At 42.0% G+C, this 13,875-nt stretch overlaps 1 protein-coding gene across 2 annotated transcripts in view; it reads right to left on the reverse strand.

Moving 5' to 3' along the window:
* kmt2bb (lysine (K)-specific methyltransferase 2Bb) overlaps window positions 1-13,875 on the reverse strand; it is a 30,887-nt gene that overhangs the window by 9,245 nt on the left and 7,767 nt on the right. For both annotated transcript variants that reach the window (XM_049584582.1, XM_049584581.1), the window contains exons 7-27: window positions 12,760-12,991; window positions 12,601-12,668; window positions 12,248-12,505; window positions 11,958-12,064; window positions 8,797-8,922; window positions 8,170-8,283; window positions 7,808-7,954; window positions 7,080-7,172; window positions 6,856-6,973; window positions 6,640-6,753; window positions 6,193-6,377; window positions 5,934-6,035; window positions 2,723-2,833; window positions 2,466-2,542; window positions 2,055-2,278; window positions 1,847-1,950; window positions 1,566-1,703; window positions 1,175-1,333; window positions 957-1,074; window positions 776-854; window positions 514-674 (exon numbers count right to left, since the gene is read on the reverse strand). In XM_049584582.1, coding sequence (XP_049440539.1) covers window positions 514-674; window positions 776-854; window positions 957-1,074; window positions 1,175-1,333; window positions 1,566-1,703; window positions 1,847-1,950; window positions 2,055-2,278; window positions 2,466-2,542; window positions 2,723-2,833; window positions 5,934-6,035; window positions 6,193-6,377; window positions 6,640-6,753; window positions 6,856-6,973; window positions 7,080-7,172; window positions 7,808-7,954; window positions 8,170-8,283; window positions 8,797-8,922; window positions 11,958-12,064; window positions 12,248-12,505; window positions 12,601-12,668; window positions 12,760-12,991 — 2,835 coding nt within the window. The remainder of the gene's footprint in view (window positions 1-513; window positions 675-775; window positions 855-956; window positions 1,075-1,174; window positions 1,334-1,565; window positions 1,704-1,846; window positions 1,951-2,054; window positions 2,279-2,465; window positions 2,543-2,722; window positions 2,834-5,933; window positions 6,036-6,192; window positions 6,378-6,639; window positions 6,754-6,855; window positions 6,974-7,079; window positions 7,173-7,807; window positions 7,955-8,169; window positions 8,284-8,796; window positions 8,923-11,957; window positions 12,065-12,247; window positions 12,506-12,600; window positions 12,669-12,759; window positions 12,992-13,875) is intronic.

The following is a 13,875-nucleotide window of genomic DNA, read 5'->3' on the forward strand; positions in this document are numbered from 1 at the left end:
CACTGGTAGCACTAGTGCTACCAACTCTCTTAGTTGGTCGCACCTGTAAATGATTTGTTTGCACCTTTTCTTCATTAACATTAAATTGTATCACAATCCTCTACACTGAATTTGCATTAACACCTGGATTTGGTGCTGTGCTCTCCCAGTACTCTCCCAGTAATTACTATGTTTAACTTCTGTTATACGAATGCGAGGACTCCAAGTAGAAGAGGAGGTTGTGAGACAAAAACGCATCGCAGTGACTTTTATACACCAGACATATATAACACCTGCTGATGCACATTTAACCTGTGTTAGACCCGTTCATATGAGTCAGCAGTCACTCTGTTTGCCACCTTAGAGACACCTGTCTACATCATGTACTAGCATGAATGCAACTGTGAAATTATAACTTGCACACTCACAAAAAATGGTTGCATATGTGAGCACTTTGGTCGCAGTCTAGAGGCCTGTAATTAACAGCAAATCACTTATTTATATACAGCACATTTTTGGTCATAAAATACACACCAGGCAGTGGACAGGGACTGTGAGCAATGGTGTGATTGTCTCCCTGGTCAGGCATCTCCTCGACAGGCTTCTCAGGGACAATGGGCCGAACCTCTCGCACAGTGCATGTGTATTTGCACCGGCGCATGGGATTGACTGTACTCCAGTACCAACGAGTACACCTTAGGAAGGAAGAACAAAGCTTTAAAAGTGCTTTTCATTCCATCGTGTAAACACAAATTGTTTTAAAAAAGTAGGTATAAAAAGATAAAATGCAACTTACTGAAACCCCACAGGAAACAGTTTTCCTTTGCAAGCTGAAAGTTCTGTCAGCATGCCCAGTTGGTCTATCTGTAAGGAACCTGTGTGGTGACAATGGCAATACCAGTTATTAGTTAAACATGAGATCATATAAGTAAATACCAAGGAGTGAAAAGTAAACCAGATAAAAGATGGGTTCTTACCAATCATCAAGTTGATTAATTCTGGTTCCAGGCCGGTCAAGAACTTTCTGCGGGGACTGATGCCCTCAAAGTCTACATAAACCCTGCGGTTTACTTCAAATTCTTGACCAGTAATCATCTGTGCAAAAAAGAAAAACAAGTGATGATGAAACCTTGAACCAAATCAGAAAACCTTTACACTGATAGGGTCAGAGACAACTTGTAAGAGCAGATCTTACCCTCCCACTGATGAGATGTCGGTGTTTGTAGCAGTAGACCTTCTTATCGTCCTGGAACACACAGTGACGGGAGCGAGCGCACATGAAGTGATAGTTGCTTTGACATGATGTCAGACAGCAGCCCACCGTGGCACCCGTCTGGTTGCAGCGTTCACATCGCTAAGAGGGGGTTGGGATTGACGTGATATAGGATCAGTCATTAATTAAAAGAATCCATATTTATGTATATGAGTAGAACCTGGCTGCTGAATTGTTCACATATTTTTAAGTTCTCAAATATCCATATCCATTTACAAGTTTACAAGTAATACAACTCAGTTTAATAATGTGCGTTCCTATACATTATTAAACTAACAGGTAATTTAATTTATTAGGTAGATTAACAACCAACCATCAGTCGGCCCCTTGTGACAGCACTGTGTACATGCAGCAGAGAGCCATTGTCCTCTTCAAATACCTCAGCTGACCACAGACTGCAGTTGACATGTGCCCACTCATTCTGGCCCAAGTAAAGCAACCTGCCTGCTTCCTGTGGAACAACACAAGCAAAAAAATAGTTAAAAACCTTGAGTAACCTATAAATACTGTATGTACAGTATTTATAAGATGTTTGCTCTTCAAGTTTGGTATTTACAATATACTATTCGTTTTAATGTTTAACGCATTACTTACATTAGGTTTGAGGTCACCATACTTTTGGCACAAAGAGCACTGTCTCTCATCATCCTTAGACCATCCGGTGTCTAAATCAGCTTTTGAAAGGCGGCCCCTTTTCCCTAGATCAAAAATTTGAGAGTTAAAAGGGCACAGCGCAGCACAAGATTAAAAAAAATATCAATAGCTAACTCTGTTTTTGCCTCCCTTAAACTGACAGCATTACCTTTGAATTTGAGCCTGACAGCCCTGCTGGTTTTGAAGTGGTTTCGGCTTGTTGGCTCCCCAGACAACGGAGAAACTGCCTCTTCTTCCTTTACATCTAAGCTTTGTCCGTTGTCCTCCTGCAGGAGCCCCAGGGGAGCCCTGGATGAGACCCTCTCCCTCTCCTGCCACTGGGCGTAAACATGCTCCGTCGTAGGAGGGTGAACAGCTTGGGACAGCATCCCCCTATTTAAGTAGAAAATTCAACAATTCAAAGGCTGATAAAGATTTCTTTTTATACCCTAATAGACGAAGCAGTGCTTTTAACTTTCATATATGTCTTTTAAAAATACTTTTAAAACATCTTTGGGTTTAAAAACTGAATCCACATTATTATCATTATGCAAATAAGTAAGTGGAAACCATTACTCACATGGGCAAGTCTTTGGTACAAGGGTTCCACACCTTTGGGTCTTGGCTGTTGAACCAATTAAACACTTCCTCGAGGAGCTAAAGACAAAAATAATATCAGTTAATTATAAATGCAAACTCACCTGCATTTCTAAAACTATTACATAGCTTCACTTTGCAGTTTCTTACACTCCCATGTAAATACAAATAATGTGTTTACAGACACACAGCGCAGCACAAGATTAATCTCTGCACTACTTTTTTGTGATCATACAGCACCTTTAAGTAGTAAGAGCGTGCCAAGGCAGTTGGTCTCTGCTCCTCTGGAAGATCCTCCTCTTGCTCAAGCCTCTTTCGCACCACCTGAACCACATCTTCATGGAACATTTTCTATAAAAAACAAACATTGTTTTGAGTATTCATTAAGTGACACGTAGGCCTGTGTCCACGTAGCATTTTCTTTCTGGGCACTAGCGTCTTTTTTTCAGATCTTCCCAATAAGAAGAGAGTGTATGTGGCCCAATGTGGCCACCAAGAAACAAAGCGGTGTGCCCAGTGTCTTTTCTTAGAACACGTTACATTTTTTGTACAGCTGCTTTGAGTGCTTCTCGGATAAAATCTCTGCCCATTTATGGTAGCAGATCGGTTGGACACTAAATGTTGATGGTGAGCAGTGGCGTCGCCTGGCCTGGGCATCCGGAGCTTTAGCCCCAAACGTTTTTTCTTAAGCCCCGGATAATTCAACTTCAGAAGAAATAATGATAACTGTACATTAACGAGCCACTAAAGAAGTTGTAGTTTTTCATTTTCAGTGAATGCAACACAGGATGACGTCGAGACTGGTTAATCAGAGAGAGGGGTTGCGTGAAGCATCCGTGTTTTATTGGCTGATAGCCTCGCGTCACCAGGCTCTTCCGGTATCTAAACCGTTGGCGCGCTGGAGGGAGACGTTTTAGCAACAACACAAAAGATCATGGATATAAGACGTTTTTTCAAAAACAAGAAGGCTGACTCGGCTGAGGCTCACGTCTCCGGGGAGCCGTTACCAGAAACAGGTAAATGAATAATTTAAATTCTGTTTATTCCTTCAAAATTATGTGAAACGTGTAGTGTTAGGGGGGCGTGCCGGCGGAGCTGTGGGACAGTCCTCCCCGGTGATAGACGCTCTTAGGCGGGCTGAAAATCCCTGAAGGCTCAGTACGGCTGGCGACTTTTCCCACACATAAATTCAGTGATATTTTTCTCACATAAGTTACCAAAGATACTGCACACAACTATGTAACTGTTGTTATGTCCTTCTAACGTTGCTGTGTGGGTTGAAGTGTTGGCCTTTTTCTTTTTATTGTGAAAGCTGAGCTTTCACAATAAAACTCCCGAGGACTTCCGAAGGGCTGACGAGCGCTGCCGAGCACCTCTATCTCATTTTGCCTGCATGTATACAGTTATTCATGTAGATATTTGTCAATGTTGTTATTGATTAGGCTACTCATATATTGTTGCAACATTTAAACTCTTTACTACCATCTCTTGTATTTCATAATTAAAACAATATAATTGAGCCCAGTGAGTGCCACTTTAGCAAGGAAGGAAAAATAAAATACCAAAAATTAAACTGACTCATGTAATGTGCATTTTTGGGGGAAAATATGGCTCCTGATATAGTCTGCAGGCATCATCGCTCAACTTTTTCACATGGTCTGGTGTTAAAAAAAAAAAAAAAGCAAACTAAAAATCGCAAATCATGTAACCTCTAACATTTTTTAAAAATTGAGGGGGAATATGACTTGGCTTCAGTCAAAATATTTACAAAATATTTATTTTTTTGGCTTTAATTCCTGTGTTATCTTTAAGTGCATCATCCTGTTTCTATCAATATAATATAATTTTATTTTGACACATTTTGAAGTGCATGTTGGCAGTATTTGGCTGTAGACAAGACGCAATAAGGCTCAAGAAAGCATAGAGCTTTTTTCCCAGGTAGGATCCCCTAGACTTCCCTATAAGGTTCTAGGCTCAGCCCCCAATGTTCTCAGTCCCAAGAAACGCCCCTGATGGTGAGTGCTGTGCTTCTATCATCGTACGTGTTGTAAGCTTATTGTTAACTATGAGGTTAACCCTCTGTTAACATAGCATTACGTTAGCTACCCAGTTAACGTTAATGTCTAGATATTGATTTCATATGAACAAACCACAGTGTGTCATTAAAATAAGCACTATGAGCACTTCTTTTAAGAAGCGCTGGGATAAAGTGCTCACCAGTGCCGTCACCATGTTTCTGCCAAAAAAAAAAAAGACATGTTGGACACATGCCTTATTTTAGTTTTCTTACCACTGCAGAGATGTGATGGCTTGCAGAACAGCAACTAGATGCAGAATACTGTTGGAGGCCTGTGATCACATAGAGGAGGGGCCGTCGGCTGATCTTAGACTTACCTTTAAAAATCACAAGTGGCTTACTTTTAAGCTACAAGTTTATTCTTTTTTTTTTAAATTTTGTTTTAAGTGACATATTGTCTCAGCTCCTGAGTTTTCCTGTGGCTGGAGTTCTGGCATATCAAGAAGTTTTACTGTTAAACCCCTGACACACCAAGCTAATAGTAAGCTGTCGGTCAAAGCTGGGACATTGGTGAGCATCTGCCACCCTCGTCAGTGCAGTGTGTCCCACACTGTTGGCCCTCGGTGGCACTAGGAGGACTTTCTTTCTTTCTTTTTTTTTTAGATTTTTTTTGGGGCTTTTGTCTTTAATTGACAAGAGAGTAAAATGGGGGAGTGAGAGAGTGGGGGGATGACATGCAGCAAATGGTTGTGAGCCAGAGTGAAATGGAAGTGAGGAATGTAAACAAAAAGCTAAAGTTGAGAGGGAGTGAGATCGAAACAAACTTGTTACTTAAGGTAATACAATTTTTCTTTAGTCACTGGACTCTTTAGCAGAAAAGTTTTGTGATTGTTTGGGTTTTTGTTCACTGGTGCATGGTAAATATGCTTTGTTCTTTCAACATTGTGTTGTTAATATGCTAACTGGCTAACTAACATCACGACAGTTGTCCGGTTTCCCCTTATGAATGCCAATTACAGATGACCGCAGTCTGCTGGTATGGAGAGTATGTCCACTCGCACACGTGCAGAACATATGTGCTTGTTGGCCGTTGCTTTGGTGTGTTCATGTGCAACTTTTTGGCTGGGACAGGGCAATGAGAGGCGGCACAGCATGGGGACTCTTGTTACTGCTAGTTCTCCAACATTGGTTTGGTGTATCTGGATCTTGAGGTGCACAGGATCAAAAACTACTGACTGTGAAAAATGGATTTGCTAAGGCAAAACTTAAGAGGAATATTCCAAGCATACTGGCATTTTCTGTTTTCTTGCCTCAAAGGGATCTCTCAGTTCTTACTAAAATTTATAAGTTAATGTCCACAAAGCCTCAAAATTCAAAGAGTTTTGTCCACTTCACTCAAGTGATCAGACACTGAATACGAGGTTGTGTACTCACCAACGTGGTATAAAGGCCTTTGTCAAACTTCTTGCCTACAGCTCGGAGGTCACAGGCTGGCTGTCCTTCAATTCCACTGTCAGGATCAACCAACTTTTCACACTGCAGCAGAAACCAAAGCATGTATCACACACTGCATTTCACAGGGTTCAGTACTACATCAGTACTAATACAAACAATACTTAAAATCCAGTGAACATTAACAAGCAAACTGACATAAACACATTATGTGACTGTTGTAATTGTCTGAGTCTCTCACCTGTGAGCAGGCAACAAGGTGCTGGGTAAGGGTGGAGGAGAGCAAGCAAGCCAGCACCTTCTCCACCCCGGCTCTGAGCTCAATGTAGAGCAACTCTCTCCAGGCACTGGGCTGGGTTACACTGCATGGTCGACATGAGTACACCACACTCTCTGGCAAACTGGACAGGATCTCATATAGCTCATCTGAAATTAGTTTAAAGGAGGAAGGAGTTTAGCATTTCTAACCACATTATGTTATGTGATCATGTGCACCTGCCACATATGTGAAGCAGGGCTTTGTATGAACAGTCAGCAGTTAGGTAATAAGTAAGAATGGATTTTTGACTATTAGGTACTAGATATGCCCATTTGAGCTTTTGCTTCTTACTGCTGACTTCATTTTTTGTTATTCTGATGTCCTTTGTTTTGTTTCAAGACTCAGGGTACTCATCAGAATAAAAGTTACCTGTTAGATCCTCACACTTGGCATGTACCCAGTGGTTACACGTGCCACACTGCATCATCTGACTGTCATAGTCATTGTCCTCATAGCACTTGAAGCAGATCGGACAGTAGTTACCTGAGAGAGGGAGGCATTCAGAAAAGATTAGCCTTGACATAGACCGCTAATGTTGGAAGTTAATAAAGTAGCTGACAGATCATTCATCGATTCTCCTCTCACCCAGTTCATAGAGTTTTGAACAGTCTGGACAAAGTCCTTTTTCATGGTTCCAGTCAGTGTCCCAACTCTTCCCTGGTGTGACGCCACAGCTTTTACACCTGATACATGTCATACAAACCTGCAGAGAAACCAGCATATTAGGACCAGCAGTTAACGTACGCTAACCTCAGTGTGTTTATAGTAAACACACATGACTTTGTGTTTTCTGAGAAACATGAACCTACCCAAGCTTTCCTCTTCTTGTTTTGCTTTGGATAGTTAGGCCCCAGACACGAAGGATGATAACAGTTCTGGCAACGTTCACACTCCAACAATGGCTGAGGGAGACATGAAAGTGTAAAGCCATGTTCACACTGGCTACAGAAGCACCCTGATACATCAAGCGTCATACAGCCACCCAATCAGCAGTCACATGGCTGTTCACACCAAAAGCGCATTTCTTCATGTTGGTCACCAAGCGGTTCTGCTCCACTGCTCTTTTCTATTCACACATATGTCTGCTTGTGTGTGTGAGTGTGTCTGCTTCACTCCCTCGCTGTCTGTTTACACACAACTGATAAATATTAAGAATAAGTGAGCATGAGATGCATATTCTATAACCGGTAGAAATCTGATAATTCATATTATATAATAAATCCTTTATATTGTTCATAATAGATTATCAGTGTGATTTCTTGCCAGATTTGCTTGTGGATCATGGAAAAAAGACCAGACGCCAAAACTTATCACTGCAGATTGTGAGCCCGGCTGCGGAGCTTGGGCCATCGCATGTTCAGTGTAAATGGTCCAACTGCTTAACATGGGGACCGAAAGCAAGCAGACAGCGCTTCATGAAAAATCCCCATGCTTTGCCACACTTCCCCATCTAGTGTGAACCCAGCATAACCCTTAATGTCTAAATTAACAATAAGATGTAAAATATAGCAAATCAAGTCATAGTAGCAGTCCATACCTTCGAGTGCTTATTTTTCCTGCCACACACGTGACAAAACTTGCAGCGACGGCAGCACCAGTTTTCTTTGTTCTCCTCGGAGGGGCGGTCAGCTGGTTCAAGGCAAAACTGGTGGAAGGGCTCACAGCATACTTGGCAATACAGCATCTGCAAAAAGAAATTAACAAAAACAATTTAAACTTACAAAATTGCCCTCAAACTATATAAACACCTGCTATAGAGAGATTCATGTTTTTTTCATCTGCATCATTTGGTGATATGTTTTAGACAACAACCATGTCCATCACCAGATTAACACAAATTTAAGAAGGATAAAGAGACAGATTTCTATTAAATAAGAGCAAAATGTTTGAAGTAGTTACCTCATGTTGCCCTTTACTGGCACAAAGGAAGCAGACATAGGGTGGCATGAGTGGTGCAGAGGTCAATATACTCAAACCACCCATATTCCAGACGTTTTCCAGAGTACAGTCCTCCTGAAATAAAAACAGAGTGTACACAACTCAGTTACCAGCTGAGAAAATACTGCGCATTGTAGTTACCAGCATGACACTACATCTGCTGACCAATATATGTTGTTTTTTCAACGGGGTGACTATGTGGGGATTGGGTTTGTATTTTAAGTTCTGGTGGTAAGGTCAACTGTATGTTTTTTTTTTTTTTACATGATCGTATGTGTTGAAATGTTCTGAGGTTATCATGCGTCATGAAGGAGATGGGTTCACACATATAATTAACTATCAAACACTGACCTCTAGTGGACACATATAATAATGCTATGTGAATTTCTAAATCACAATAGCTACACGAGAGACTTTGTATTAGACACTCTGAGAAGAACTTTGTGTAATTAATAATAATGACAAAGTCAAATATGTTCAAATGTTTGACAACAATCATTGTACATCATAACAGGAAATTAACATCATCATTTAAGAAATGTTTTTTATTACAATGCATGTGCTGTACTGCAAAGCAAAGTGACCTACCTTGAAGTCAACCCTGATTTTATGAGTAGGTTTCGAAGACTCAGCCTCTCTCTGCTCATATCCATGGGCCAGGGCAGCCAGGACACTGGGAGGAGTCTGCTCCAAAGGACCCTGAGATGACAGACCCTGAGGGACAACCATAACATGAATGTGGGCAGAAATGGACGCACTTAAAGTGTTAATGTACTTACTTTTCCCTGCACATTCTAATGGCTACCATAGATGCACTGCGTCTGTGATTAAGCCGCATTGGCTTTAATTATATTACTCAGAGTAACTGTTTTTACATTCTTTCATTAACTTTGTGATTTAAAGCAACAGTGGGCTATTATAGTGTACTCATAGAACTGGATTAACATCCAGGAAACATCTTTATTGCCTTGTCTCATGACTGAATAAGTGATTACTGCAGTGCAATTGCTGTGTTGATGTTCATTCTCATAAATTCTGACTGCAGTCATCAGAGGGTTTGCAGCGGAGTGTTTCGCTAGAGTGTTATTTACAAGATGACGGAGTCTTTCTTTAACTTCCTTGATGCTGTTTTCCATCAACAATCTCAAATGGCATCAGATGCTTGTCGGAGAAAACACAAGCAGCTCCGACCAGGGCAATTAAATGAAGGCTGTGACATGCTCTCCGACCCCTCGGGAGCTATGCAGTATTACACATGTGCAATATAACTGCAGCTGCCATGTTGGAGGGTTACAGCAAACTGTGCTAGAAGTAAAGGGAGGGTGTCAGCTTTTTTGAATAAACTATGTGCCATCTCAAGGTCAACAGCGGCCGCCTCAATGAAACGGATCCATCATCCCAATGTTTGCGATAGTGAGCCAGCTGTTGAGCCTTTTGGCAAGTGCAGACCAGCTTTTACTGCTTATGTGCTGTACCCTAATGATTTGATGCAATATGACGCTGTGACTTCTCCTCTTTTTACCCTCCCTGGCTCTGACCAGGGTCCAGCAACCATAAGGCTGTGCTCCATTGACTCTCATGCAGACTTTCTTTATTTTCAGACTGGTATTGTGAATTTCCAGCACATCATGGTTATATACTGTTCATGAGGTACGTTTAATAGTGACACTTGTTGGAGAGGTTGGAAGGATTCTTCCCTGTTGCAAAACCAAAAATCAAATCCTGACACGTGTAGGGCTAGCTAACTGGCTACTGAAGGTTTACTGAATGTACACACATGCTGCTTTTGCTTTTTAATGATTGTCACAGTGAATGAAGACCAACTCTGCTTTACAGGAACAGTGAAAGGAAAAAGGGATGCTTTGCTGATTTTCAACCAGCTCTGTTGTCGCAGTGTGTCCAGATGAACTGTGTCCGGCTTCCCCCAGAGCTCAGAGCACAGGGGGAAGCCAAACACAGCATCTGCACACACTGTGATGACAAAGAGCAGTCTGAAAGTTTCTTCAGTTTCAATCACCAGGTCACGTGGTGGTTCACTTTTACACTGTAATCTGTAGGTTTTAGCTAGCCTGTTCCAGACCATAGACCCCGCCCACTCAACTGAGTAGGCTTGCATTACTGGTCTGGCATACTTCAATGAATTTGCGATTTATCTCATCCAAACGGTGGACAGACCAGTGAACGCCGGGGGTCTAGCGATTAGCCAATCAGCGCCACGCTGATGTCAAGCTGTGTGCTGGTGGGTAACTGGTGAGGATAGCAACAATGGCGACCGCTACAGATCCTACAGACCACATTAACGATGCTATCGAGGTATTTCGCCACTACTCGCGTTAATGGAGGACCAAATTAAGGAAGCTGCTAAACTGGATTTAACAGCGATGCAGCTGGGCGTGCATGACGACGGAGACATTTTAAACAGGCAATGCTCACTTGTTTTCGGCACCCCCGAGGCATGGATACTAATGATGTCAGATTCTGGGTGAGTCGTTGATCTCTACTGATTGGTTAGGGAAAAATCAAATTCCCTCCCCCTTGTAAATCGCCTTCAATGGAAGCCATGTCAGACTGAAGGTTCTGAGAGCTTCAGTCTGACACTCAGGCTAGGTTTTAGCTTCTACCATTATCTTTTTAACCTGTTTTTGCCACCGAGTCACTTCAACATTCCAGATCCTTCAAACACATTGTAGACCCTATCATCTCCTTCTCTCTGAAACTGCTTAACCGTTTATCCAAAGATTTAATATAACTTCAGGGATTGCAGTTTGACAGTATGGGTACCACACTAGCTCTGACAGCTTGACAGAACATCAGAAAGGGGCAAGGCTTAGTGAAGGGTTAATTACAGTGCTCATGTTCCACACTTGACATCTCCATTACCTCTGGAGCCTTGAAGTGTGGTTACACTTTTGATGAGGTGCACATCAGCTATGAAATCAGCTGACACAGCCTACGGCACACTTTAGGTGGCCCAGTGTGATGTAACCTCTTTTCACACCAATATGTATGAAACTTGAATCTGATCATTCTTTATGTGGAACAGACGTGACAGAGTGCTCAGATTCAGATTGAAATGATGTGGAGGGCACATTTTAAAGACAGAAAAGAGGTTAACACTCTACATTCATGCTGGCAGTGCTGTGTAGTGCGTCTGTGTTGTGTAGAGTGGAGTTACAAATGACTGTGCGCATCATATTCAGGAGATAATGTCAGTAAATTCGATTAAAATACAGACTTTGCTTGTAGCGTGTGAATGCGCCACAAGAAACATAGGCGTGGGGGCGTAATTTCTAAATCACATGAGGTCCCCTGGTAATACTAGTCCCCTGCGAACAAGGCTTTAGTTAGGAGTGGCTAAACAAGAACTGGAACTACAGCCTACTAACAGTGCACACATTTATTCTGGAAAAACAAAGCTGCAGAAATAGACCACACATCCTGGATTTTGCAAAAAAGAACAAGGAAGAATGAGAGGGTTTCTCAGCTACAACATGCCAAAAGCTGGCAGTATACAAATGCTGCATTTGGCGCGTTCTCAAAGATAAAATTGGCAGCTTGGTGTCATAGAAATGTGACATTATGTTGTTATTTGGGATTGATCAACACAGTGTGCCTCTGCTTGCCAGCACACATTTTTGCACAGGAAATTATTGTGTGAAAGAGCAAATCAAGCCCAAAACACATGCGACTAATGCAGGTTGTGTAAGCCAACCAGGGCATCAGCACTGATCAAATTTAGAAGTACCCACCTTCTCAGGTTTACGTCGAACAGGCGGTACACGGTGTGAACTGGACTTTCGATGCCTGACTTCTTCATCTGAAATGTCTCCAAGGAATCCATCCAATGACACAAAGTCTTTAGAAGGTAGAAGAAAAACAAAATCTATTATTAGGAGGCACATCAGAAAGCTTGAAATATATATTGTAAAGAAATGTGTTTGCAAAGACAGATTATCTTTGGTGTTAAGAATAAAAATAATCATTCAGCTCATGAAAAAAGCTTCTACATATGTCGTCCAGTTTCTGAATGTTACTTTACCTTGACTAAAACGGGATCCAGTGCCCCTTCTCCTGGCTGGCGAGGCAGAGCTTGAAAAAGCTTTGTCATCGAGATCGGAGTCGTAGTCCACCAGGTCAAAGTAGACGCGAGGCTTCACAACACGCTTTGGCTGCTTCCTTACCGATGGACTGTGACCGTCGCCCTGAAGACCAGATGGTGAGTCCGCAGCACCCTCGTTCCCTTCATCATTACTTGAATGACCCCCGCTGAGAGAGGATCGCCGTCGCTTGGAGGCACCTTAAAATAAAAAGAGGTGGTATGTAGCTGACATGTTAAATGCTCTGGAAGCATTACAGCAACATGAAGCGTCGCCCACTGAAGCACAAAATTACCTTTGGGTGCTGTCCTTCCACTTAGTCTGCGTGCTTTTCTCTCCTCAATTTGATCACATCTCTTATACCTAGTGGTAAAAAAACAAACAGATTTTAAATTATTTTTAAACAAAGCGATGAGCTCCACTACAACTAAGAATTAAATAAAGATCAACTTACACGCAACACTGCCGTTTGGTATTGGGACCACCAAACTTGGGTTTGTCGAGGCAGTTCATGCACTTGCCACAATCATCCTCGTGGTTGCAGCCTTTGCATACTCCACACCTCCGTGAGCGATATCCAAATGGCCCGAGTCCTTTCCGTTTCACGAAGTTCGACGGCTTCTTGACCTTGGTGACCTTTGGATCTGACAGCCCGGGACTGTCTGATTCAGAGGGAGACCCAATATCTGCAACAAAAATAGACATTCATCCATTGGTCAAATCTAATCTCTGGAACAGCAGCACTGACAGGACGAAGGTTTCAGCAATAAGCCAACTGTAAAGTAACCATTTTAAATAATCATCAATTAAATAGAGCTCAATTTATTGAAGTCCTTTAATTTGCATTCCAGGGTTTCCCACATATACATTTATCTGTGGTGGCGATATCAGCTTTTGCTGCCGCGTACTGAGTTTCTATTTTTGGAGCTGGACCGTTCATTCAGAGTGCCGTTGGAATATATTATACACCGTTTGGTTATTCAGAGCACCACACTCTCGGAGCGCAGAGCCTACTCTGGGCACAAATGGAGCAGCAGAAGTCTGGCACAGTTAAAGTGAAACTTGGCTGTTTATATAGAGATAGAAGACTTTATTTACTAGAACAATGATACTCTCATTTTCGTGTTGTCCATCATTTTTCGAGCCTACTTCAGATGAAATTACAGCCCAGCCCCACTCGACCTGCTGGGTTCAGGCGGGGCTGGGCTGTAATTTCTCACTATTGAATTAGGTGGGGTTCTCACCAGTTAAACAGTGCTCTTTTTTAAGGGACATGCAGTTCTTGAACGTAAATGGCAGGAGTTGCATTGGACTTGATCAAGAGAGAAATAGAGAGAAAGAGGTGGTGACTGTGGTAGATAGAGGTAGAGTGAAGGAACAACAGCAATATAGTAGAGAGAGAGACTGAGTGTGCTTGAGAGAGGGATGGAAAACGAGAGAAAGAAAGAGAGAGAGGGGTTCTGCATGTCTAGTCATTTTATTAACTTTTAATGTATATTACAGAATTGTTTTATTTTATGATCAACGGATACACTGCTGTTTGTTTTTTTTAACCGTTTCTTGTAAGGTG

This window comes from Epinephelus fuscoguttatus, linkage group LG8, assembly GCF_011397635.1.
Source record: "Epinephelus fuscoguttatus linkage group LG8, E.fuscoguttatus.final_Chr_v1".
NCBI lineage: Eukaryota > Metazoa > Chordata > Actinopteri > Perciformes > Serranidae > Epinephelus > Epinephelus fuscoguttatus.